Raw genomic sequence first — 27,162 nt, forward strand, 5'->3', positions numbered from 1 at the left:
AAATCCATAGAGACAGAAAGTAGATTAGTGGTTGCCAGGGGTTGGGGAAGAGGAGAATTGGGAGCGACTGCTAATGGGTACAGGATTTCTTTTTGGGGTGATGAAAATATTCTAAATTTAGATAGTGGTGATGGCTGTATAACTGTGAATATACTAAAAGTAAAGAAATACTTTTAAAAGATAAGCATACAGAATTACAGAACCACAACATAGCGGAATATATAATGGGTTAGAGAGAATACTGGCTGGGAGTCTGGAGGCTAATTTATTGTTCGGAGTTGTGTGTTAATTAGCCCTTTAGCTCTTGGACAAGCTACTTCTCCCCTTCAATTCTCATTTCTTCACCTATAAATGGATGAATTAAACTAAGATACCTTTAATATCTTTTCCAGGTGTAAACTTTTGTAAGTCCATGAAGGGCTGAAAGTGGTCTCAGGGTCAGTGTAGCCCCTTGCAAATCTGTCAGGAGTATCAAAACTTTCTGTGAGGGTTGGGTACATAACTGGTACAGGATGCAACCACCAGAAGTCTGTTTCTGGAAACTTCCAGAATAAATGAACCCTGGAGAAAGGTCAGAGGAGATCTCTGGGGACACCTCTACTTAAAAGCTAGGAGAACGCAATCTGGAGTAAGGAAGGTTTAGGAATGTCTAGGCGAAGGAGGAAACCCTGTTCCTTTAAAGAGAGCTGTTATTTTACCCAGCAGTGGGACTCATTATTCTGAAAGGGGCAAAGGGACAGCTCTCCAACCTATGCACTCTTTACTCCTTCCTGCCTGGCTGGCTCAGAAGAAAAGCAGCTTCACAGGCAGGCAGTCCATTCCTAGCCAACACTGTCCCTGGGGCTGCCCTACTCTGTCTCTCCCACCTCTCACATCCAGACAACCAGTGAAAATCATTGAATGACTGCCTTGTGCAGGGACTGTCTGGGTGCTACAAGTCCAGCAATGAACAAGGCAGATTAGGTCCCTGACTTCATAGTGCCTACTTTCTAGTGGGGGACACTGAAAATCAGCAAGTACACAAAGAAGTAAAAAATATAATTTTGAGTGGTAAAAAGTGCTTTTGAAGAAAAATAGGGCAATCACCTTCAGTAGATGTCCTTCAGTAGGTGAATGGATAAATACACTGTGGTAAATCCAGACAATGGAATATTGACTAAATATTCAAGATCCAAAAAGAAATGAGCTAGAAAGCCATGAAAAGATATGGAGGAACTTTTCCCAGCTGGCATGGCTCAGTGGTTGTGTGTCGACCCATGAACCAGGAGATCACAGTTCGATTCCCGGTCAGGGCACATGCCCTGGTTTTGGGCTCGACCCCTTTGGGTGTTGTGCAGGAGGCAGCCGATCAGTGATTCTCTCTCATCATTGATGTTTCTATTTCTGTATCCCTCTTGCTTCCTCTCTCTGAAATTAATAAGAACATTAAAAAATAAAAAAGACATGGAGGAACCTTAAAATGCATATGACTAAGTGAAAGAAGCCAATTTGAAAACGATACAAACTGTATGATTCCAACTATATGACATTTTGGAAAGGCAAAGCTATAGAGACCGTAAAAAGATGAGAGGTTGCCAGGAGTTGGAGGGCAGGAAGGATGGAAAGGCAGAGCCAGCAGGATTTTAGGGCAGAGAAACTACTCTATGATCCTATAATAGTGTCCAAACCCATAGAATGTACAACACCAAGAGTGAACCCTGGGGTAAACTATGGATTCTGGGTAATAATTATTAATGAATGTACCATTTTGGTGGGGATTGCTGATAATGGGTGAGGTTGCATGTATCTAAAGAAGGGCAGAGAAGGCTGGCGATGAGGGAGAGCGTGGAGGAAAAGAGGCTCGAGAGGTCACGGGGGCCATTTTCACAGTTTGGGGAGCCATCGGGGTCTGTTGAGTCTTATTGACAAGCTTTGGTAGAGGCCAGTAACAGGCTGCTGTTTACCCATAGTGCTATCACTGGTTGCATGTGGGCAATGGAAGGTCAGCTTTTTGAGCACAGGGTCCAAATCTTACTCACCTGGCATATGAAGTAAGGTATTGCAGCGGGGTTTGGTGGATTGAATCACTGGCAATGACCATGAAGAAAACCCCAGAAACCTGCCGTCAGTGGCTGAGCTCTCACACCTGCTCTTTCCTTCTTCCAGAGGCAGGCAAAGTATTCTGAGAACAAGCTGAAGTGCACAAAGGCCCGGAATGACTACTTGCTGAACCTGGCTGCCACCAATGCAGCTATAAGCAAATACTATATCCACGATGTCTCCGACCTAATCGACGTGAGCACCTGGAGTCTGGGACTGAAAGGACCCCACCCCTGGGCTGGCTCAAATCATCAGCTGAAGGAGGGGCTGGCCCCTGTCCTTAGCTGACATTCCAGGGTGGAGGGGAAGGGCAGGGAGTATGTGGGGCCTGGGAGATGAGTTTCTACTTCAGTGGGTGGGAGTGGGCCTGTGGCAGCCCCTACACGGTTAGGTCGGGCAGTCATATATTCAGCATGTACTTCCCAAGTACCCTCCTCTACACTAGGCTCTTGGCTGGGTTTTGGGGTACAGGAGTGATTGTCCACAGTTCATGCCCTAGGGATTTCCCAAGGTGGAACAGACATGTTCAGTACCCCCATGTCTAGTCTGCCAGATGTACACACACACATGAAAGAAAATAGTGAATGAGACAGAATTACCGTTGACCCTTGACTAACATGGGGATTGGGGTGCCAATCTCCTCCTTCAGTCGAAAATCCACATGTATCTTTTAACTCCCTCAAAACAACTACACTGGTCCTTCGGTATCTGCAGATGCTCAAGTCCCTTATATAAAATGGTGTAGAACAATGCATACAGTTGGCCCTCCAGCTGCACTGATTCCCAACCCTGGATTGAAAATACTGTCTTCAAGCCATGGATGGTGTAGTCTGAGGATGTGAACGCTGGGATACGGAGGGCCGACTGCATATGTAGTGGAAAAAATCCGGGTATTAGTGGGCCTGTGCAGTTCAAACCTGAGTTGTTCAAGGGTCCACTGTACACAGATCAACTTTACTTGAGGATGTTATATTGGAGAAATCAGGCAGTTTAAGTGAAGTGAGAATGGAATACTGACTCCGAGGGCCAGTTGCATAGGACAGGCTGGAGGGACAGCTGTGCTGGAGAGACAACCTTGTGAGCGTCGTCATCAGGGAGAGTCTCTGTCACCTATGTTGGAACTGAGGCTGCTTCTGATGTCTTCCCTCCCCCACAGATGGGGATCTGGTCTAGTAGATGCTCAGTAAGGATTCCATACTGGTGAATGGATCCTTTTCCTCTGGCCTTGGGGTATCCCATCGGGAAGTCAGGAAGGCTGTGGGGGGGACCTGTTATCACCATCCCCAGGAGAGGGATCTGCTGGGCCCTGCCTGTGCCTTCCAGTGCTTGAGGCCAGACTCCTCGTCTTTCTTACAACTCTCCTTTTCACTCTTTCCAGTCCTCTTATTTTTCTGTTTACCAAATTTTTATTGAGCAGCGACTAGCTCTAGGTCTTGAGGTGCTACAGTAGACAAAAGCCAGTGGTTCTGTCCTCATGAAGCTAACCCTGCGTAACCCTGACATGTTAACATGCAGTCAAAAAGCCACGAGTCAGGTGTCATAATGAGGGAAGTGGAGGGAGATGTGGACCCATAGCGGAGGGACATCTGATGTAAACTCTGAGTGGGGAGAACATCAAGGAAGACTTCCTAGAGGAAGTGACCTCCAAACTGAAACCTGAAGGAAGGGTGTTTAGGCAGGAGGAGAGAGACAGGGTATGCCAGGTAGAGGGAATGCATGTGCAAAGGCCTAGAGATGGGAAAGTTCCGCTCTTGCCCAAATTGCAGTCTCCAAGTCCCCCTGAAGGCTTTGGCATGATTTGTGAGGTAGGATTGCAAAATGCCCAGGGGCCCCCAGGATGAAAGATTTTGACTGTGGAATGAGAGTAAATCATCATGCTGAGATAGGAAATGCTGGTGGTCCCCACCTTCACATCATAGCCCTCACCTGCACCCTCCTGTTGTGTGCCTGTCTCCAAGTGCTGTGATTTGGGCTATCATGCCAGCCTGGCTCGCACCTTCCGGACCTACCTCTCAGCCGAATACAACCTGGAGACCTCTCGCCACGAGGGGCTGGATGTCATCGAGAATGCGGTGGACAACTTGGATTCCCGAAGTGACAAGCACACAGTCATGGACATGTACAACCAGGTCTTCTGTCCTCCACTCAAGTTTGAGTTCCAGCCCCACATGGGGGATGAGGTAGGTTCCTCCCAGAAGCCAATGCTTGAGGCTGCTTCTGCTGTTCTCCCATATGCTCCCAGAACACTGGTGGGAGGGGACCATCAGCCCCCGATCCACATGCAGGATGTTTATCTCAGAGGCCTGGCCTCAAGCTCCTGGTTCAAGGGCTTTCCCAGCCAAGGAGTTTACCACCAGTACTTTAACCTTGCTGGCTCAAGTTTCCCACCTGCAGAATTGCAGGACCTTAGTGCTCCCTGAAATCCCTCCCAGTTATGTCTAGAAGACCCCAAGAGAGCCCCACATCTGCATACATTCTTCCCTTGGATCACAGGAGTCTGGGCCTCATCACAGCCACTCTGACCAGCATCCTCCCCAGGGCACTGTCTGCCCTCCAATGCAGGAGGCATACCACCCACTGAATTTCCTTCAGTGCTTGTGCTGCTCAGATCCTTACTATATTCTGGGGGGGGGAAGAAAGGGATAACGCACTTGTCACTGGCCCCAAAGCAGCACACTAGTTACCCAAGTTTCACAAAATCCCTTATGCAAATAGTTTCTCCCTCTCTCTAGGGCTCAGTCTGGGAACTGATGGAGGGTAGCTACCAGACGTCATATCTGTCTCCCCATCTCCATTACCTCTACCCCAGGGATATGTGCACAGAACTTTCTCCTAGTGGCCCCTATTTCTCCATCTAGACATATCCCCCCATGCACATGGGAGTTCGGGGGACCCAAACCAATAGTGTACAAGACCCCAGCCTCTGGATCCTATGGGAGCTCAGTTGGGCCATCCACTGAACTTGCTTGGCAGGAAGCAACAAGGAGGTTCCTTAGCAGGTGGCATTTGCTGGACCCTCCAGATGGTTCTATCTACTTTCTTCATTTGCAAAAGAGAGGCCTCTGCAGGGCTTTCTGCAGCACCTGCCCCATCCCTCTGCTCTCATGTCCAACCCTTTTGGCCCATCATCTGGACCTGAAAATTCTGACCTCATGGTGACCACTGGTGACTGCAGAGTTTGGGTTGCCTAGTTAGTGGCAAATAACTAGTAAATAACAGAGCCCTACTGTCCCTTATGTTCTCAGCTGAGTCACCGTAGGCAGCCCAGTTTACAGGTGGTGACAGAGCCCTGGGTAGAATGGATGTAGGGAGAACAGTAGTTCTCTTAGCTCTTTTCTCCTCCACCTCTCACCCAATCACCCTGCAGGGGAAGATGGTCCATGAGGGGCAATGGCTTCACAGTTGCCTCTCTGAAGCACCTTCCTGCTGGGGAATAGGAGCATCCGGCTGATTGTTCCCCGGTCACTGTTCTTCTCATTGGCTTCTCTTGGGCATTTGCTTTCTTACTACAACTTCCTGACTGGAAATTAACTCAGTAGTCTCACTCAGTGAGATTATGTCAGAGCTCTTAGTAAACCCTCAAGAATGCAAAATGTAGAAGACAGTGACAGAGGCCACACCTTGCAGTTTGGTAGGGTGGCCTCTGGTTCCCATCCCATGTTACCAGGTGTAAGCTGCGTTACCATTGGTAGGTCACTTAAGCTCTCCAAGCCTGTTTCCTCAGCTTCTGATAGGAATGTTGGCGACAGCTCCGGCCCTAACCCCACATAGGTGATCAGGACACTGGGCAACCGCAGGTGGGGGCTGTTATTTCTACAGGTGTGCCAGGTCAGCGCTCAGCAGCCCGTCCAGACAGAGCTGCTCATGCGGTACCACCAGCTGCAGTCCAGACTGGCCACTCTCAAGATAGAGAATGAGGAGGTGAGTGAGCCCCTCCGCCCTGTAGGAGACTTCCTTACAAAGGCCTAGCTTGTCCTGGGGAGTCCACACTCGCTGAAAAACACAAGAAATTAGGGTTCATCTGCAAGGTGGACTTTTACACAGCCATTAAAAGCATGCATACCAAGAATCTTTCATGGTAAGGGGGAATGGTCATAAGATGTTAAGTTAAACACAAAGAGAAAGTAAAACTGTATGTCAGTGTTACCTTAACTTGGGTAAACTAGAGTATGTGCATATGTATCTGTGTGTATTCACAAGCATAGAAAAAAGACTGGAAGGAAATACTTCAAAATGTTAATAGGGGTTATGTCTGGGTTGTGGGTTATAGGTGACTTCTGTTTTCCTGTTTTCTTTTTTGTGCTTTTCTCTATTTTCTGTAATGTTATTTATGTTATTTTTATCAGCAGAAATAATAAAAGGTATTTTAATTTATGCAATTAAGTAAATAACCCCAGGCACACTAAATGTGTCATGGATTCTGAGCTCCAAGGAACTTCTGTCTTTCCATGGCCACCATGCCTCCCATGCAGCTGGTGGCGCAGGATTACCTGTGGGAGGCTTCAAGTGGAAACCCCAGCTGTGGTGGTTCCATTCTGATGTGGACCGATGAAGCCAGATGGGAAACATTCTATTTCAGCCTGGATGCCTCCATGCAGGGAGGATGTCAACCAACCGGCAGACACCAGGATGTGAGGAGTGTTACCCGAGATCATGGGCAGGTTGTCATTGAGAAGTGCACTCACAGCTGGAGATGGGGAGCTGTGGTCCTGTCTTCACATCTCAAGAGGGCTGTCCTGGGCAAAGAGGGTGGTTCACTCTGTGTCTCCACAAAGGACAGAGCTAGGACCAACGTGAGGCAGATTGTCACTCAGGCTGATGACGAATCAAAGCAGTCCCTGTGGGGAAATTAGTGGAGACAAACTATATATGTTTTCCCAACCTGGGAAGAGAGAGGTGATGAGCAGAGTATTTTCTTTCTTTATTCCTGCCCTACATCTTTCCCTGAGGCATTTTAAATTGTTTTCGTGGAACACTGTATGGGTAATGATGTTAATGGAACTGAAATTGGAAATCAGGGCCACAGAAAGAGTAAAGAAAGTGTTGCTCTGCAGAGGCTGTTCATGGTCATGGAACTTCTGGACTTGGCACCTGAGCTTCTATCAGGCTATGTTAGAAAAGACTGACTTGGTCATTCATTCATTCGACAAGTGTTTATTCAACAAATACTTACTCAAGTATTTCATAAGCACATACTATGTGCTAAACATTGTGCTAAATGCAGAGTAAAGTGAGTGAGCAAGATAACATAGTAGCCCCTCTCCTGGAGTTTATATTCTAGTGAGAAAAGACAGATAATAAAGCACAAAAGCAAGCAAACCAATAAGTGAATGAGTATGTAGAGTGTTAGACAGGGATAGGCACTAAATTAGAAAATAGTAGTCCAGGGGGCTGATGTCACCAGGAGGTGACATTTAAGTTGAGACCTGAGTGACAAGAAAGAGACTTTGAGCAACAGTAATGTAATGGTGAATGTAGGTGCAGTTTCTCCTGGAAGTGTTTTTTGGAATGACGTTCCATCAAAGTATAGGGTTCGCTGTTTAGGCTCAAATCAGCGACGGGATATTGTGAGGTGGGGGCTCATGGGCCCTGCAGGTGTAGCCTTCCAGGGGTCCCATCAATCCCAAGATGGAAGCTGGAATCCTGGAGAAATGACTAGACAGTGGTGTCTCAACATCTGTCTTCCCTGAGAGTCTCTTTTCTGTCAGGCTTTTGATTGGACTTAGGTGGCAGATAGCTGGAGAGTTCATTCATTGAGGATGGCCACTCACCTTATCCAGACTTTGTCCCCTCCCTGAAGAGAACTAAGAGTATTTCTAGTGTTGTCCCTCCTCAAGGGACCTGCCTCTCATTGGAGGGGCTAGTTTGGGGCTATATAACCAGGTAAAGAGAAACAAGCCTGGAAACCTGAGTTCCTTGTTCCCCACAGTATTCTTCAAGGTTCTCTCTCGCCCAAGCAATCCAGTAAAATGACTTTAGAGTAGACAACCTGGATTCTTACCCAGCCAGCTAACTGGCCTTACTTTGCTCATCAATATAATGGGAATGATCATCTTTGTCCTGCCTGCCTCCTAGAGGCTTTGTGTGGAAGAAATAAAATAACAGTTAGGAAAAGGACTTTGAGGTGTCAAAGGCATTCTGAGACTGAAGGATTCTTATTGACATGTTTTCTCAGGTGAGAAAAACCCTGGATGCCACCATGCAGACCTTACAGGACATGCTGACCGTAGAGGACTTTGATGTCTCTGACGCCTTCCAACACAGTCGGTCTACAGAGTCCGTAAAGTCTGCCGCCTCTGAGACCTACATGAGCAAGATCAACATCGCCAAAAGGAGAGCCAACCAGCAGGAAACAGAAATGTTTTATTTTACAGTAAGTAGACCCAGAACCCACTGTCATGACCACTGGCATTGACTTTCGGGGAGCAGCCCACGCTAGTGGAAGCCAGCGAAGACACGTGGGTCAGTTAACCCTACAGTCCTTCCAGCATGCTTCTCAAATTAAGTTGCCTGGCTTGGCTTTTTGAAATGCAGAGATTGAATTACAGAGTTGTTATGATTTGAACAGAGTTGTTCAAAACATGCCATAGTGATGGTATTGGCATTGATCTTGAATTGACAGTTTTTGCAACTTTCCTGTTCTAGGAAAAAAACAGAGTATGTTCAGTAGGGTGAGAAGAAAATGGTAATGGAGCTAAGTGCAAGCTCCAAGTAACAACCCTAAAGTTTAGTGGATGGTTGTCATGTTGCGTTGTCTTAAATTGGGGTGCGGGCTTTGGAAACAATGCCCTGCGTGATCCGTGCAAATTGCTGGTGAGTTGCCAGCCCTTCATGTAAAATCCCAGATGGCTAACATTCCACTCATCCAGGGACAAGGAGGAACAAGGATAAGGGGCATCAGGGCTTTAGTTCAACCTGGTTTAGTGAACATAGAACTTGGGGTTGTAAGGGACCTTAAACCCTCCATCTGATGCTTGATCCCAGAAGTATTCAGTAATCTGCCCAAGGTCATACACTGAGTGGCCATGGCTCTGAGCTCCAGTCTCCTCCTGGGTAGAATGGAAGTGACAGTGCTCCACCCATTTGCTATCCAAGATTGTGGTGAGGACCGAATGGATGTATTTGAAACTGTCAAGTGGTCTGTAGATACAAGGGAGAATGACTGCGAGCGACCAAGGGACAAGGTTCTAGGAGCTAAGAAGGTGAGGGGACACTACAGCTTTCCACCAGCCCAGCTATTGCAGAAACCCACTGAGGTGGGAGCAGGTTCAGGTGACCCCAGTCTTCCCTGTGCACCTGGCAGCCCCACCCCATGGCCTTGCCCCTACCACTGTATTCATAGGAGGATGGTGATGTTCCAGAAGCTTCTTTACAAGTCACATTGGGGCATCCTGAGCCTCCATGGCTCATTTCTCTGCTCCTCTGCACCCCTTCCTGACCATTCTGGCTGGGGCAATAGAATGAATTTCTTTGTGAGAACCTAGCTGGCAGAATTGGGGCAATCACAGTCATCCCCGTGCCTTCATTTTCGGGGCTTTTGCAATTGCTTAGAACACTCCTTCCCCAACATATTTACAGGGCCCTTTCCTCACCTCCTTCAGGCCTTGGCTTGCATGTCAGCTTTTCAGCGAGGTCTGCCCCAACTCCCAGTCCTCCATTTCTGCCTTATTTTCATTCATAGCATTCGCCACCATCTGACCAATTGTGTATTTTATTTACTTTTTTGGTTAGCTTATTGTTTCCTCACTCTGCTGCTTCAGCTCCACCAAGTCAGAGATTTAGCTAAATCTCTCAGCATATACTATATGCCGGCATATAGTAGTCACTGAATTGGGTGTGGACCACATCTTCAGTGGCTCACAGTCCAGCAAAGGCATACCCCAGCAGAGAGGGCTCCAGCCCTGTGATGTGAGTGGCCGGGGAGCCGAGGAAAGCTGGTACCTGTGTGGAGGTGTGGCTGAGACCCTGCTGAACTTGGGACAAGTAGATGCATTTCTATTCTGGGTGGGCCTGTCTCTCCCCACTGCTCAGAGTGCATTGTGCTTGGCCAGTCCCCTGAGCTAGAGGCAGCCTGGCAGTCCCAGGGACCTTGAGCACATCACTTCCCTGTGCCAGCCTCACCTGTCTCATCTGTAAAATGAAGAAAACCCCAGTGCAGTTGGGGCTATTTTGATAGGACCGTCTCTGGGGCCTGCAGAGCCCTTCCTCCAGAGTGGGCCAATTGAAAGAAAGACTTGTTCCGAAGCGCCTCTCTGACATGTCCGATAAAGCACTCCTGCCTCAGCTGTGTGCCCCAGGGATGGTTCCGTCTTTATTGCTCTTGGCCCAGAAGCACAGTGGAGCTTTGATGAGTAAAGAAGCCCTCTGCTCAGAGCTCCACAGTCCTCACCTGACAAAGGCACTTCTCACTGCTCCCATTCCCCCTGAGCTTTCTTTGTGTTCCCAGAACTGACCTGTAATGCCGGGACCCCTCATAGAACTGGGCAGCCGCACTCGGCAGAGCTGGGGATCTGATGGAGAAGAGCAAAGGAGCAGCCAAAGAGGCCCCTCTTTCCCCACTCAGGGTCCCTGGGGTGACGGAATCTCCCTTTGACCTCCCTGTCCCAGAGCACTATACCATAGCAGAGATTGTGGGACTTAGCCCTGCAGTCTGTAATGTCCTTGTGCCTTGTGTCTTACAGAAATTTAAAGAATATGTGAACGGCAGTAACCTCATCACTAAGCTGCAGGCCAAGCACGACTTACTCAAGCAGACCCTGGGTGAAGGTGAGTCAGATGGTGGAGGCCTTTGAGGAGGGGCTGCCTTCCCCAACTTGTGTTGTGACCCCTTGAGCTGTTTCAGCTTGAGATGCTGGCCACTTGGCAGAATGAGGCTTGGTACTGGGGGGCCACCTTCCAGGACTGGGAAGGCTGCTACAGTTTAGTCTATAGCCCTGGTACAGATGCTGAGAGGGGTCCAGTCTGGCTGCAGAAAATAGGGGGCAAGCACAAGTTTTGGTTTAGGTGATGGAGGAGGGTCTGCAGTAGAGAGGGTGTGGGAATTGAGAGACATGGAGGTCCACATTGATGCTTTTCAGCAGGTATTCTTTGCCAGGAATACTGTTGGAGTACCAGGATTCTGGGTTCAAAAAAGAAAAACCCATATGTGTAAGGCAGCGTTTGGTCCTTGAGGGGCCTGAGGACTAGGCTTAAAACTACCCAAAGGTTTCCACTGATAGTTGGAATAAAATCCCAATGGCTCTCATGGCACATGAGGCCTTGTATCATTTGACCTCTGCCTTCCTCCCTGACCTCATCTACCATTCTCTACTCCCTTACTGTTCTCTAGCCACACTCAGCTCCTTTCTGCCCTTCAAAATCCATTGAGCTTACTCCTGCCCCAGGGGCTTTGCATATGCTGTTCCCCCTGCCTGAAATGCCCTTACCCCAGATCTCAGTATGGATGGCTCCTTATCTTTCAGTTGACAGCACAGATGTCATGTCCTCAGTGAGACTCTTTGCCACCTGACCTCAAGGAATCACCACGTCTGTCCCAACATTCTATTTGGTTTTCTTCATCTCACTCACCATCATGTGGATCATCCTGTTTATTATTTGTTTGCTTGCTTATTGCCTTTTGTCATGCCCTACCCACTCCAGCAGTATCATATCTTAACCAGAGTAGGGACTTTTTTGCTTATTTTGTCCATCACTTTATCCTCAGTGCCTAGAACAGTACCTGACTCATAGTTCGCACTCAGTTAATAGTCACTGAATGAATGTTGAATGGAAAGGTCATTAGAACATGAACTAGGACCCAAGGTCAAGGATGGTTTACGGCAAGTCCTGGTGGCCCTAGAACCTGATGTGAGGCTCAGCTATGAGATGAGGAGCTGACCTGGGGTTTCTGAAGCTGCTGGGCCCTGCTTGAAGCACTGTGAGCCCCACACTCAGATATGTTCTGTGTTCTGTTTGGAGAGGGCTGTTGACTGAACAATGTACTCCACCAAAAGGAAAGGAAACATAGGGTCCAGGAACTGGGGAGCCAACACAAGAGAGATGAAGGGAATTTCCAAGGTAATGATGCCAGTACATCCTGAGACAACAGCTTGAAGCAGGCCTAGAGGTCACCCAGGAGTTTGAGGGGGCAGGGCAGGAAAAATATTATAAGATGAGAGTTGTGCTGGGGCACGGGGCTGGTGCTCATCAGCTGTCGGGTGTTTGCCATCCACAGCAGGTCTTTGCCCATCACTGGATCACTCTCTTCTTGTGGGTGCACATCCCAGTATCTGCTCTGGCCACACAAGACCTCCCTAACACTGTCCACTCAGCAACTCTCAAGTGGGCTGCTAGATCTGCAGATGCTTGGCATTTGTGAGCCCATGCTGTAGAGAAATTAAACCACTTCTCAGCCCCAAGGTACTTATAATGTAGCTGGGAGACAGCTCATGAATTCATAAAAAACTGAATAATGATAACGTTGTCGCACAGAAAGACTGGATGAATTGCGAAGTGAATAGTACAGACTCTGAAGGCTGTGAGTCAGGAGAGGAAGGGGTCACCATGGGCCCAGGAGAGCTGGAAATGATTCAAGAAGGATGAATAATTAGGGGTTGGAGGCATAACCATGGCTTTAAAACTAATACCAATGGAAAATTTTCAATCAACTTTATTGATAGATAACTTATATACAGTAAGATGCACCCATTTTATGTGTAGAAATCAGTCTCATGAACATATACACTCAGGTATAAGCACTCACATCAAGATACAGACCAGCTCCATCACCCCAAAATTTCCTTTATGCATCTTTTCAGTCAATCCCCCATCCTTCACCCAGAGCAACTACTGCTCTGATTTCTGTCACCATAGATTAGTGTAGTGTGTTCCAGCTGATAAGAGCTGGGGAATTTTGTGAGGTGATGGAAATGTTCTGTATCCTGATTTGGGTGGTGGTTATATACACAAGGGTATATACTTTTGTCAAAACTCATTGACTAGGGGAAGAGCAAGCTGCAATAGCCTCTTCTTCATTCTGCCCATCCTGACACTTCAGTGTTGGGCCAGGTGAGTGGGGCCATTGAGGAGTGTGGGTAACAAAGAGGGAAACACAACAGCAGGAGTGGAGTGAAAGGGAAGAGACAGGGAGGAGATTAGTGAGTGTATGATGGGGTAGCTTCCCCGACTGGTATGAAAGAGGAAGATTGGCCTTTATGGTCATGGGACTGAGGGCTGGGGGCTGTTTCTCATGTCATGTTTCTCGTGCTGTGTAACACGTGAGTTGGTGGCTTCTTATATTTTCGAAATCAGTTGCCCTGGATTTAGAAACCTAGGCATTTTTTGAAAAAATAAGATCTCAGATGAGAAAGTACTTCTCTCCAGCTCCCCTGTGAGTGCTCTCAGATGCCATATCTTATTACTGCCCTGGCCTGAATGGCCTTAATGAAATAATAATAATAATAGCTTTGGTTGGCATAGCTCCTGACCCATTTGGTCTTCCAAATTTATTGGGCCCTCCTCTACACCTTACTCTCAGATGTGGATTAACAGTCCTTTCTCTGAGTTTTGAGCTGAATAGCAACAAAAAATTGCAGGAAAATCCAATTTCAGAAGTATAAGCGTAGCTTAGAAAGAGTCATTTGGAAGACTCACCATAGTCCTGTTCCCTAATAAGCCAGCAGTGGAAAAGCCCACAGTGTTTCTTTTGATAACTGGGATGGGGAAGTTTTAATAGATTTTTTGTTTTAGACTAGTTTTAGATTTACAGAAAAGTTGCAAAGCTAGTGCAGAGTTCCCGTGTACTCCATGTCCAGTTTCCCGTTATTAATATCCTACATTAGCATGGTGTATTTGTCATAATTAATGAATATTGGTACATTATTATTAACTAAAGTTAATACATTTCAGAATTACTGAAAAAACTGAAGCAGAGACCAAATCTTGCTGTTGTTCATTGCATGATAAAGATATATGTGGATTCTTAGGGCATTGGGTGAAAACGGAGAATTTTCACCCAGGAGAATTTGCACCGACTTAGATTGATAAAGTTCTTGCCCATTGGGCAAGGGGAGGTATGAAATAAGCAGGCCAAAGAGCTCAGAATTTGGGCTAATTAATTTTTCCAAGTGTCAATAGATGGTTTACGCATTGACTTCCATTTATTAGAAAGCCCTTCTAAGAGTGGGGTAGGGTAGGGTTACACCTGCTTCAATGACCTTCTTATTTCATCTCTGAGCTGTTTTGTATGGGGAGGAACAATCTGGAAATTTTGAAAACAGGTGAGAAATGTAAGCCAAGTGGAATACTTTGACTGAAAAGATACAAGTTTTTTTTTTTAAATGAAATAAATTAAAGTATCATGTCTAATGCCTTGCCAGCATGGCCAAAAGAAATCATAAGTTAGAGGAAACATGAAGTCTTTTGGATCAACTTCCTTAGAAATGAATTTTTGAACATGATTGATCCCAGATACATAAGTAAAAAAGCTTCCATGTATGTGCCCCACAAATCAGCATTCCTTGTTTTAAATAATATCACTTTTACATGTTGGGAACAAGAGTACCCACCCTTTTGTGCCGTTGGCTGTAGCTATATTGTTTTATTGGCCAGAGAATTCTTCGTTTATCATCTCTGAGTCTTAGATTGCTCTGCATAGTCTGTAAGCTCCAGGGCTTACACCCGAGATACAGGTGGTTTTTCAATTTACCAAAGCCCCTCAAAGATGAATAGTGCATCATCTATAGAAGGGATGGGACATAACCTTTCAGGCCAAGATTTAATAGCCCATTACAGAACACAGTGTCCACCTGGACCAGACAGTCTGACCTTGTAGAAAATGACTGAGCCACCAACTATAAAATATTTCTTTTTAATCTGAACAGGTCTCAGAAGGTAAAGGGCAGAGCAATTTTGATTTCTGATATTTGTTAGAAATTGAGACAACAGATTCCAAAAGATGTTGGTGATGGGGCTCTTGAGAGCTGGGGGGGGGGGGGGGGGCATCTGAAGCTGAAGGAGTGTGTATTAGAGTCCTTGCCAGAGGAGAGTCTGCCCGAGTGTGTGCTGACATTCCACTGCAGGCCCTACATCTCTGATCCTTACCTCTCCACTTCTCCCCTCCCTGCCCTGTCTGTCCATTCATCTGTCCATCCTCTATGTATACAAGACAGACAAGGTTCCTACCCTTATGGGGAAGAGAGACCTCAAATGGTAAACAGACTATTAAGTAAAGAATTATGACTGTGATAAGTGCCATGAATGGAAAATTCAGGTTGAGATAGAGAGCAATTGTGTGTGTGTGGGAGGGAGGAACAATGGGGTGATCTTCTTTAGGCTGGGTGATCAGAGAAACCTCAAAGGTAAGGTGCTGTTTAAGCTGAGACCGAAAGAGGAGAAGGCATCAGCCACATGAAAAACTGGGGAAGGAGTGTCAGGGCAGAGGGAACAGCACATGCAAAGGTGGGGAGGAATGTGGTGGGTCAGAACTAAAAGAAGGGCAGCGTTGCTGGACCATCGTGAATATACTGAGGAGGTGAGGTACTGAATTATGCTACATGGGAGAACTTCAGAAGCGTTAGGCTAAGTGAAAGTTGACGAACGCAAAAGACCACATATTTCATGATTCCATTTGTAGGAAATGTCCAGAATAAGCAGATCTGTAGAGGCAGAGAGTGGATTAGTGGCTTCCAGGGGCTGGAGGTGAGAAGAAGGAGTGACTGCAAATTGGCACAAGGGATCTTTCTCATGTTGTGGAAATGCTGTAAAATCGAATTGTCGGTGATGGTGGCACAACTTTAAATAGGAACTAAAAATTATTGAATTTTACATTTCAAGTGGGTGAATTTTATGATATGTAAATTATACATCAGTAATACTGTTCAAAATTAAAGAGGGGGAAATCTGGAATTGCAGGGAGATGTGGGATCTGGGGATAAGATTAGGGAGTCCTCAATAAGCATTTGTGATCACCTGGAGAGGGTGCACAGAAAGGGAAGGGAGCGAGGTCTGGGTATGCCTCCTGGGGGCATTCCGACATTCAGAGGTTAGAGGTGGGCAGGTGAGGTGACAACTGGAGGAACAGCCCGTAGGGCAGGAAGGACACCTGGGAAATGTGGAGCCGTGGAAAACAAGAGGAGAAAGCTTTATAAGAAGAAGGGAACAATGAGCTGAGTTGAATGGTGCTGAGAAGTCAGATAAAGCAGAGGGGACATTGGATTCAGCCACAGAGAGCGGGGTCCGTGGAGTGGTGAGGACAGAAGCCAAGTGCAGTGGGGTGAGGGGAGGAAGGACAGAGTCCCTGGACAGCTCCACCAGGAAATTCTGCTATAAAGGAGAGCTGAGAAATGGGGGTGTAGTTAGAGGGAGAAATGGGGTCAAGGGGAGATTGAAAAGTAGCATACACATATCCAGAACATGTTTATATACTGATGGAATGATCCATAAGGGAGATTGGTGATGCTAGCTAGAGATAAGGGAAATACTTGCAGGAACAGAGCTCCCGAGAAGGGTAGAAGGATGGAACCCAGAGCACAGGGAGAAGGCCTGGGCTTTGGCAGAAGCTGGGTGCTTCCTCAGGAGTACCAGCAATAGCAGGTGAGTGGGTGGGTGCAGGTAGGTGGGTGGGTCTCTTGGAGGCAACACCAACCCCATCTTACTGATTTTTCTTTTCCACTGAAGGAAGTGAGCAGGTCCGGAGCTGTGAATGAAGGCAGCAGGGTGGGAGGAGGGTCACAGGGCTCAGGAACAACGACAAAGTATCTTGTGGCTGGTACACTTTAGGGCCAATGAATCTTTGTTGATATAAAGCAATGCATAGTCATCGGGCTTTAGCATGCATGGACAGACTCGCCTGGGGTGCGTTAAAATATAGATTCCTGGGTTCTTATCTCAGATTCTGATTCAGGAGGCCCATGGGAGAGCCCAGAAATCTGCATTTTTAACAAGGGTCCCAGGTGACTCTGATGCAGTCAGTAGACTATAGTTTGAGAATCACTGAAAAAATGTCTGTGAACAATAAAAAATGAAACGTATGTGAACATAGCCCTACGAATAGGAGGCACTTGGGATTTGATAAGAGGCAGTTCTTTCCAACAGAACATACCTTAGGCATGATTTTGCTCTTTATTTCACAAATAATTAAGACCAGTTGTTTTTAGTTTTTAGAAAAAGATGAATGTTTTCTGGTTAAAAAAACAACAACTAAACATCAACATATACTTTTGTTTCCAGGGGAGAGAGCAGAATGTGGCACAACCAGGTAAGAGCTGGGCATCTTGGTCTCTCTCACCTGTTGCCCTGAGGTGGGGAGTGGGAGGAGGTGGGAGGAGCAGGAGAGGAGGGGAAGGTGGAAAACAGACACTGCTGAGAGCTCAGACAGGCTGAGGTATTCTCAGAGGCAGCTCTTCACCATGGTCCCAAGGGGATGGTGTTTTGGAGCTGCTCTGCTGGTTCTAGCCTTACACTGAAGCCGTGCCCCCTCCAGCCTGGTGATGGGGAGGGGCTTTCAGAGCCCCTATGGGTCAGTGGCGTATTCCCCCCTTGATGGCACTGTCATCAGGTGGGATGGTAATATTTATTGCAGTGGCTGAGGGCAACCAGTAGAGGCCAGAGGCTATGGGGTAGCTGTTGACTTGTTTTCCCATCTGTTATATGGCTGTTGAGCAAACTGCCCAGCTGAAGCAGGGGTCCCAGCCTAGGGTCCCCATTTGCCAAGGCTTTGGATTTGGCTGGAATTGCACACATCCGGGCATATGCATGCGCATACCCACATACGCGTGCGCAGACGCCCCTTTTGCCCGCACCCTGGCTTTGGACCTCACCCGCACCTGGATGGGGAGTCCCTTGTTGGGAAATAACAAATGGGCAGCTCTGCTTCCTTCCAGCTTGCTCCACATTACCCTTTGCGCTTTTCCCTGAGCAGACCAGAGCCAGTGAACACTTTCCACTCAGCAGCTGGTAGCTGACGGCTGGCTTCAGCGACTGGACCTTTCCTCTTGTTTCAGAGAGTTTAGATCCATAAGCAGGCCTGTCATTGCCCAAGCTGTCCCTTAGAGCCCACCTGTTTCAGGTTCCCAGCAATTGCCATCCTACTGCCCACCATAAATTCAGCTGTGACTCAGGCCCGCAATTCTCCATCAGGTGGCTGAGAGTACCCTTTGCCTCATTCTGGGCCAGGCAACCTGATGACATCCTTTCCCCACAAATTTCTTCCCCGTGGCCCAGAATCCTGGAAAGCTATCATCCTTGGCAAAAGAGAGGATGAACCCTGAACTCTCTCCTCACCTGGAAGAGAGTTGGCTCGAAAGAGGCTTGGAAAGCCCTGGGGTTTTCAATTTGCCAGGTCCAGGATGCCAGAGACTGAGAGCTCTCCAGAAGCTTGGCCTGTGCAGCTGTTCCCCTGGGCCCGGAAGTCTGGGAACATCAGGATGATTCATAGTGCCAGGCGGGGACCTCCGGTACATGGGTCAGCAGATGTGCAGGGTCACTTTGTAAGAACCTCCTAGAAAGAAACCCCTATTTATTTATTTATTCTGGCAAGAGGGTGTTATCATAGTCCTAAAACAACAGAAGCCACATTTTATTTACAAATGGTGAAACAGATGGGGGATGCAGTGAGCTGTCCCTCACTTCCTATTAATTCCTAGAATTTATGTGGGAAAGATTGTTCCAGCAAGTCACAGGAGAGAGCTGTAATCAACTTGGCCAGGTCCCAGGGTCTACCTCAGAGAAAAGTTGAGGGTTTTGTTTTGTCTTGTTTTGTTTTGTTTTTTAATAAAGCCCACTGAGATGTTGTCTTCCACACTTTGACCTAGGGCCTAGGAAATCCAAGTTAGGATTATTAGGCCTCCCACTTAGACACATCGCACTAAGTTGAAAACCCAGCCGTCTGCACTCTGGTCCTTGGCCAAGTTCAAAGGCAACTTTGTTAGTAAACTAAAAGCTTCCCCTTACATCCACAAATCATTTTTTAACTTGTGCAATGAATTGTCAACTTGGTAATGGTTTTTAAGTTAATGTGAAAGGCCCTGGATGAAATGTTTCTATATGGTAGCTCTCTATATCTTCCATAGCTTCCTGTCAAGATCAGTGCCACTGTGGACGATCATTTGAGCAGGTCCCCTCAGCCAAGTCACTGCTAGTCTTACATAGATGAGCCAGTTTTTGCACATGGGCTGTGATACATTATATTTTTCTCACACTTAAGAACCTTATCTTATAACCCAAATTCATAATAACCCTGTAATTTAGGCTGAACAGATGCAGTAATGCATTTGAAAAGTGCATGGTCAATGTCAAAGCCAGATGAAAGTGTAAGGTTTGACAGTAGTTATTCAAACTAAAGACTGGCTTCCCTAACCCAGGTTGTTTGCCCCTGTGGTCTGGATTAGAGGTGAAATCACTGGAGATTTCTGTCCAAGCAGATACAACCCAGTGCACACCCATGCACAGCCTCCAAGAGCCTGACCACCATTGAACTGCAATATTGCCGCCATTGTGGACTTTGACACCCATGTGTATTGGGTTATCTAGGGAACACTCTAATCACCGTCCTTTTGGTCACAATAATTTTGAGGCCAAGTGCTGTGTTGCCAGCATACGCTAACTTTCATCTTGGTCGAAAGGCAGAAAGGGGACATTGGTCTCTGGTTTCTCTTTCTTCCTCTCCGTGGCTTTCTCTGTTCCTGTTTTCCCTGCCTCTCTCTCTCTCTTTCTCTCCTTTTTGCTCTGCAACTGAGCAGCAGAAGAGATGGAAGGCTTAGGCTGCCCCACTTTCCTTGGCTGAGCTGCCCCCCTGCTCCCCACTTTGTGCCCCACCCAGCATTTCAGTAAGTTGGTATCGATTTGATGTCATGCAAAGTTGGGATAGCTACGTTTCCTTGTCAGAGATTCCAGCCAGTGAACAGAGCACCACACAAAGCGAGAAATTCTGGTGTGATTCCAGCAGTCCTTTGCTTTCTGTATTGGATAGGAGAAATAGAGACAAGTATCCCATTTTCCCTTTATTCCATTTTATAAACTTAAAGGGAAAAAATCCTTAAGACTTCTTTTAAGGGAATCCACCAGCTGGGCACCAGGATTTTTTATATTCGGTGTCCAACACCTGCATTAAGAGCCTCTACTCTTGCTGACCATGGGAGTTTAATAGATAATTTAATGCTACTGCTGGATGTTCTGTGATAAAATCAATTTCCCAATTTCATATTCACACATGAACCTGGAGTAGGAAGAGCTGAATTCTATTCATTCCCATGACTGTGGGCAAGTTTCTTAATCTCTCATCAGCTCATTTGCCTTATGTCTAAAGTGGGTTTAATAATTTTTGCCTAATTCACAGAGTTGTTGTGAGTGTATCATACCATGTGAGATAAGGAAATGATCTGAGAATGTTCAAAAACAGAAACCCAAAACTGTGAGGACAAGGTAGCAAAGTTGCTATCCTCAAGTTATTCCTAATTCCAAGACTTGAAACCTATGGCCTTGTGTCACATTTTTGGCACTCTCTTTTGGAATTTGGAAATTCAGAAACAGATCTGTTGTGAGAAATAGCAGCCCCATATACCCACATCCCCAAAAGATAAGTAACTTACGAAAAAGAAATGACATGGACTTAGCTAACCAAATTGACAAAAGATCCAAGATGGGCTCAAAATAATCTTGCCTGTTGTTTCTTTTCAAAATTTTGGTCTGTGCTATATTATATTGGTTCCGATGTTTGGGTGGCATGATATCTGGACCCAACTGTGTCTTTGCCCATGCATGTCCTGGAGCTAGCCGCATTTGCTCAACACTCAAACGCCAAGGAGAAATTGGTTAGAGCTTCCAGGATGGCTGGGCCATTGAGGAGACATGCACAAGGCCCGTGGGCAGAGGCTGCATGACTCTCATTCACCTTGATTGGCTCCAAAGCCCATAGATTTCTTGCCATTTACAAAACTCAATCAAGACCTGTGGACCAGGTTTTGCTCGTCATGTGTGGACACTGTCTGTGCCTGGCTGGGTCCCCACTTGTTGTTTCCCAAATTGTGCACCAAGCCATTTGAAAATGAACTGCCTCTTTTGGTGAGGGACCCTCCTCCTAACCTCAGAGCCCTTTGCCCTGGAAGCCTGGCAGCATGAGTCAGGCCAGCTCGGGTGGTGACAGATGAGCAAATAAGCCAACACAGGCATATGCATGGCGAGCAGCTCTGGAAACTGGTCCAGTGTTTGTGGCTGTTTCACTGTTCCTGGTGAACTGTGGTGTGGTTTCCCCTCCCTGTGGCCTAGAGTGGAGCACAGGGAATGGAGATCCTAAAGCAAAGCAAGACACTTTCAACCTGACCCCATGGGTCCTCCACTGGCAAGGGTTAATGGGAAGGGCGAGTCCTGGGCTGGAAATAAAGTGCCCTAAGGCTCCATGACTGGCTCAGTGGGAAAAATCTTGGATTTGGAGCCAGAGAAGCCTTGGTTTGGGGCCTGGCTCTGCCAGTTCCCCTCTCTAGGTCTCAGTTTTTTGCCTCTTTAAAAGGAGGCCATACATCCAGGATTGAGCTGATGTTAAGTGTGGTAATGGATTTGAAAGCACTGTAATCAAAGTGTACTTAACTAAAGAATAGGATATAATCATCTTCCTGGGTGATCCCAGGACCCCAAAGAAGCTGCAGCCTCCCTCTTGGCATCAGTTTCTTCATCTCTACAATGAGAATAATAATTGCCTGGCTCTTAGATCACTGAAATAAAGATTAGTCGAGTGCATTTGAAATGCCAAGAGGCATTAGGAAGATCAGTGTCCTGGTACATTGGGAGTTGAGGCTTGGTGATAAATTTAAGCCAAAGTAATGAAAATTAACCCTTCCAATCTTCGTTGGAAGTCTCTTGCTTTCTCAGGCTACAGATTACATGTCTCTCCCCTGATTCCCCCTCCATCTGGTCAGCTTTGCAGGGTAACAGCCTCTGATAGGAGGTTCAGTGGTTCTCTGGACACGTATTATTTCCCTGCTATGATTTAGAATGCATCTGCGTTACATGGGTGTTGGTCCCACCTGACATGTGGATAAATTAAGATCCCCTGAACATCCAAAGGCCTTCAGATGGAGCATTGGACACCAATGTGCTGGGGGCTCAGGGGCTTCCATCTGCATTTTGTGTTCTCCGTTCGTAGGTTTTAAGAGCGTCATTCCCAGTTGTATATTTACATTGGTTGCTTTCTTGATTTCTTTTGTTCCATTTTCCCCTAGGCCCCCCTGTCTTCCCCCTAAACCACAGAAAATGAGGAGACCTAGGCCTCTCTCAGTGTGTAGCCATAAACTATTTAACGGCTGTATGGAAGCGTTCATTAAGGTACTTGCTGGGAGCCGCAGAGTCCGCGAATGCGCCCAATGTAATGGCAGCCTTTCTCCATCTGCTCCCCTCAGCCAGCAGCCCTGCCCCCATCTACCGGAACTTTCCATCTGTGCCCTTGGCCAGGCCCTATGGCGAACTAGTTCCTCCCTGCAGCCTGCGCTTAGCTTCAGTGAGGCTTCTAATCAGGGCTGCTTTTGTCTCTGACCAGTTGCTTTCCCTGATTCTCAGGGGCAAGATCATGCAGAAACCCAGTGAAGTCCAAGTGGCGCTGAGATGCCAGTGCAGTGGTCCCTGCCAGCCCCGCGTTGTTGCTTCAGGAACTGTGGTTCTCACTAGCTGAAGGGACAGACAGAGAAACCCCCTACCTGGCTTCATACCCACATCTCCAAGAGGTGTTGGGTTGGAAGCAACACGAAGAAAATCCCTTTGGGCAACAGCATGATTTTATTTTTTCAGTGAAGACTATACCAGCAAAGGAGACATAAAATTAGTATGACAGAATGCTCTCCCACCCAGTTTTGCTTCTTGTTAGGCGGTTTGGCGGACTCGGGAGAAGAGCTGAGACAGTCTCTTTAGAATTCCCAGTTAACTCTTTACACCTTAGAGGAAAGGCAAAAGCTGTTCAGCTAGGTGAGTTTCTCTTTTCTTGCTTCTTAGACACCAAGAGTACAGGATCAAGTTATCTCAGACAGAATGGCTCAGGCAAATTCAGATAGTGATGGAGTTGAAGAGGGCAGCAGGTGGGGAGAGACTGAGGAAGCGGAGATGCACTCTTTTTTTTTTTTTAAGACAAGTTATAAATACACATGACATTAAAAAAAAAAATGTCTTTGTTGATTTCAGAGAGAGGAAAGGGAGGGAGAGAGAGAGCTAGAAACATCAATGATGAGAGAGTCATTGATCGGCTGCCTCCTGCATGACCCCACTGGAGACCTAGCCCACAACCCTGACATGTGCCCCGACCAGGAATTGAACTGGGATCTCCTGGATCCTAGGGCGATGCTCAACCACTGAGCCACGCCGGCTGGGCAAAATGCACTCTTAACATTAGTCAGGGGGAGCAAGAGAAAAGGTCCCTGCCAGCGATTTCAGAACTCACCACCATCCAATGAAGACACTTTCTGCAGAAAAGCAGACTCTTGTCAGTCAGGGGGAAAGTAAGGGCTCTTGGGCTTTGCTAATGGTTTTGGAGCAGTGGGGGCTCCCGTGCCCTGCCCTCTATCTTCCATCTTCAAGGTGCACCCAGGACTTGCGGGGGTGGGGTGGGCAGGATGCCTGGACCTCAGGACTGTCTCTGTCCATGGGCTGAGTTCTGGGGAAAGGACAGTGCGGTGCAAGTGAGACCACCCAAATGAGAACAGCGGGAGCTGCTTCAGGATACCTCAGAGGAGTGAGGCATAGAGTCCCAAAAGGTGGGGTGCTGCTGGGTGCATCAGGAAACAGGTACTTTTTGGACGTGTCCCTGAGTGAGCACTTTGCCATCCCATAGCTCAGGGGAGGATGAGGCTGTGTTGAAAGAGTCCTTCTTTCTTCAGCCTCCCTCCTCTCTGGACCTCACACTGGGCTTGGAAAAGCTGCTCTCCATAACTGAGCAGGGGCTGCAAGGCGTGGAAGCTATTCTCCCTGCCCTCAAGGAGCTTTGTGTCAGTTGAAAGGATTTCGACTCAGAAAGCTGAAAGTGTAAGGTGACTCACATGAGCACTTGGTGACTTACGGGAACAAGTTCTGTGCGAGCTCAGAGCAGAAAGAGCTGTGAGCACTAGGGCACAGGGAGCTTCTGGGGGTAGGATAGGCTTTGAAGGAAGGGTAGGGATAAAGCAGAGAGTAGTAGGACAGAGGAGTCCCTGAAAGGAGGAACAGAATGAAAGAAGGCTCAGAGACAGGGACGCCTTCTCTACTTTGCTCAGCTCTTTGGAAATGGGTGATCTGTGAGAACACGCGGAAGGAGCTGACTCTTACCTGTTAGGACTGGAAAATTAGGTGTTCTGTCTAAGGAAATAGTCTCTTAGTAGACAGCTCCTACATAACATGCATGACTATCAAGTCACCTGACTTTCTCTTGAGAGTTTGCCCCTTGGAGATGGTCACCTTGGGCAGCTGCGTGCTTATTCTAAATATATAGCTATTGCTTCAGTTGGCCAGTCTTCCTTAGAGGCTGTAGCATGGCCTTTGTCAGTGGTGCCAAGCTTTGTATTAGAATGGACACCCTGGTCTTTCAGAGCTCAGCTTTGCAATGCCACCGGAGGCACAAAATGGCAAGAGGCACATGCTAGAGTGAGGCTGGTGGACTGGCTCTGAAAAGAGCCCCCAAAGAGGGACACTCCAGAGCAACAAGCCATGGCACAGCCCCCTCAGAGGACTATTTGACTGAGAAAAGAGATATTCAACAATTGCATTTCTGTATAGTTACACTGTGCTTATGTCACATACTGTCCGTGCAGCAAACTCTTTTGCACACCTGCTATGACCCAGGCAGTGTGTAGACATGGTCTTACTCTCAGGATTAGTAGCTTTCAGAGAATGAAAATGCAATGTGATATAGTCAATTCTTCAACCTCTGTGAACAGAATTTAACTTTCTCTTATGATTCACATGCTATCTGGAAGAACATTCTGCATGGACTAAGAATCCCCAGCTTTGAAATGCCAAACCTGTGAAAAGTTTTCCAATAAAATAACATCACAGGGACTCCATGATTATGATGGTTTAGAGGGACAAGAAAGCATCCCCAGGTTATGAAGAACAGATAAGTGTTGGAGATGCGTAATAAATTTCTAGAGCCCCACCTGAACTCGTCCTTCTCAAAATCCTTGATTTTTCTCTCCTCTCAGATAGAAAGAAACCCAATTTTTATTATAAATTTTGAAGCCTGGAAGGTCTTCCCCTGGGGCAGAGGGGAGTCCTCATCCTGTTTCTGTAAAACGAGAGTGGTTATTACTACCTAGTGAGTGTGGATACTGTTAGCACAGATGAGCCGATAGACGTCATGTTTCTGGAGCACTGCCTGGCACACAGTAAGCTCCATGGAAGTGCTGGCTGCTCCTGTTGCCATTAGCTGGTAGGAGATTGTGCACAGAGCCCCATCTGACGAGGCTGTCCGCTCAGCTGTAGGAGTTGGGTAGGTTTCGCCAACATATGATCATTCCCGTGGTTGAGATGCCTGCGAGTGGACAGATGACACCTGCTAGAAGGTGCATCTCCTCCATTTTCTCAGTTCAACCTCCTCAGAAGCCTGGATGAGACACAGCACCCACCCCTGGATGAGCCGCTGCACTAATGGGAAGAAAGCGTGCTCCCCTGACAATGGGCAGCTCAGTGGCTTTAATGAAAGCAAAGGCAGGATGGTGAAGGCCTTCTGACTCTGCCCTCCTTCCACCAGCCTTTCTCAGCTTTGGGTTCCCTGAGGTGGTCTCAGTGCTAGGGTGAGGGTTCAGAAGAAGAAGGAGAGCAAAGCCATGTAGATACCCAGGAAAAACTACCAAGCTGTCTGGTAGGAAAGCACTGGAAGCTTTTTGGAGTTTGAAATCAGGTGGAATCCTGTTGGGACCCATCCAGAGGGCACATGATAAACATGATCTTGGTAAAATTCGATTTTTACCAAGAATGAGGTTTCCTGAGCTGAATTCCAGGGACAGCGTTGCAGGTGTGTGTCCCTCCTTTTTGTGGGCAGCTGGGCTAACCTTAAGGGGGCTTAGGTGGGCTCCTGCCCACTGGCGAGTGAAGAACCCCTGTGTTGAGGAGAAGCCAGGTATGGGATGAGGGAAGGGCTCAGTGCACACTGTTCCTGCACTGTGACAAGGACTGAAAGAGGTCCCTGTGTTGCCTGGTGGTGTCCAGTCCTAGGCAGCCACACTGGAAAAAGCTCCCACGAGGCCCTGAGGTACAGGGAATCCCTCCCGCGCAGGCTGGCTGGCAGCCTCCCCAGGACCTTTGCTGGCTGCCATCGCATTTTGGCGTTCACGGACTCTGAAGGATCTGCTTACTCTAACTGATCTTACTCCTGCATAATCTTTTCTTTTTCTCCTGCTCTGCTGCCTGTTTATTTTTTGTTATCAGAGGAAGAAGAAATGCTCGAACCAGGAACCAGGTATTTACTAGAAAGGTCCGTTAGCCCCATTCAGCTGGATGAACCTGTCTTTAGTACTGACTTCTGAACAGGGCCCGCCTTGCCTGTTGCCGGTGGGTCTGGGTTATTCTTTCCCTGACCACAGTCAGTCAAGGAAAGAATTCCCAGGTGGGGTGTGGAGGAGCCCCGAAAATATCCGAATGCCCTTTACAAGAGCATATTGCATATGCCTTGCTGTTTCCTCACCTCCTGGGGAGGCTGGTAATTTAACCTGCTCCCCCCCCCAAAAAAGAAAGTTTTTAAAATATTTTGTGCTCTTTAGTGACCAGAAGTAGCAGAGAGGCCAACGAATCACAGAATTCCAAAGGAAATTGCCTCTTGCCCAGCCCTTGGTGGCATGGGCCAGCCTAGAAAGATATGATTGAAAGCACATTCACACCCTAGATGCCGGTGTTTAGAATTGTATTTTATTCTGCCTCTTGTACTAAGGTTGGCCACTCAGTTGTCAGGAGCTGACATTAGCTGTTTCTAGAACCGTCCTTCATAAGGTGTTTACTCTTAAATGAAGTATCTGTCTGGGCTGTGTAGGTTGTAACATTCTGAGTAGAATTGGTCTTCCCTTCTCAGAGCTCAAAAGGCCCCCAGGGCCAGCCTTGCTTCTCCCATGGTGTGTTCTTAATTCTGGCATCGGGCACTGCAGTCCTGGGAGGAGGCCTTGA

At 47.3% G+C, this 27,162-nt stretch overlaps 1 protein-coding gene across 2 annotated transcripts in view; it reads left to right on the forward strand.

Annotated features, from left to right (window-relative positions):
* The window catches only part of SRGAP3 (SLIT-ROBO Rho GTPase activating protein 3), a 216,020-nt gene that overhangs the window by 157,263 nt on the left and 31,595 nt on the right, over positions 1–27,162 (forward strand). The window contains exons 6-13 of one of the 2 annotated variants that reach the window (XM_087825009.1): positions 2,146–2,274; positions 4,038–4,259; positions 5,899–6,000; positions 8,255–8,452; positions 10,761–10,845; positions 17,287–17,314; positions 19,797–19,883; positions 26,434–26,464. In XM_087825009.1, coding sequence (XP_087681135.1) covers positions 2,146–2,274; positions 4,038–4,259; positions 5,899–6,000; positions 8,255–8,452; positions 10,761–10,845; positions 17,287–17,314; positions 19,797–19,883; positions 26,434–26,464 — 882 coding nt within the window. Of the gene's footprint in view, positions 1–2,145; positions 2,275–4,037; positions 4,260–5,898; positions 6,001–8,254; positions 8,453–10,760; positions 10,846–17,286; positions 17,315–19,796; positions 19,884–22,271; positions 22,375–26,433; positions 26,465–27,162 lie in introns of both variants that reach the window. The other variant, XM_016210005.2, reaches the window with a different exon arrangement.

This window comes from Miniopterus natalensis, chromosome 15 (genome assembly GCF_054644295.1).
Source record: "Miniopterus natalensis isolate mMinNat1 chromosome 15, mMinNat1.hap1, whole genome shotgun sequence".
NCBI lineage: Eukaryota > Metazoa > Chordata > Mammalia > Chiroptera > Miniopteridae > Miniopterus > Miniopterus natalensis.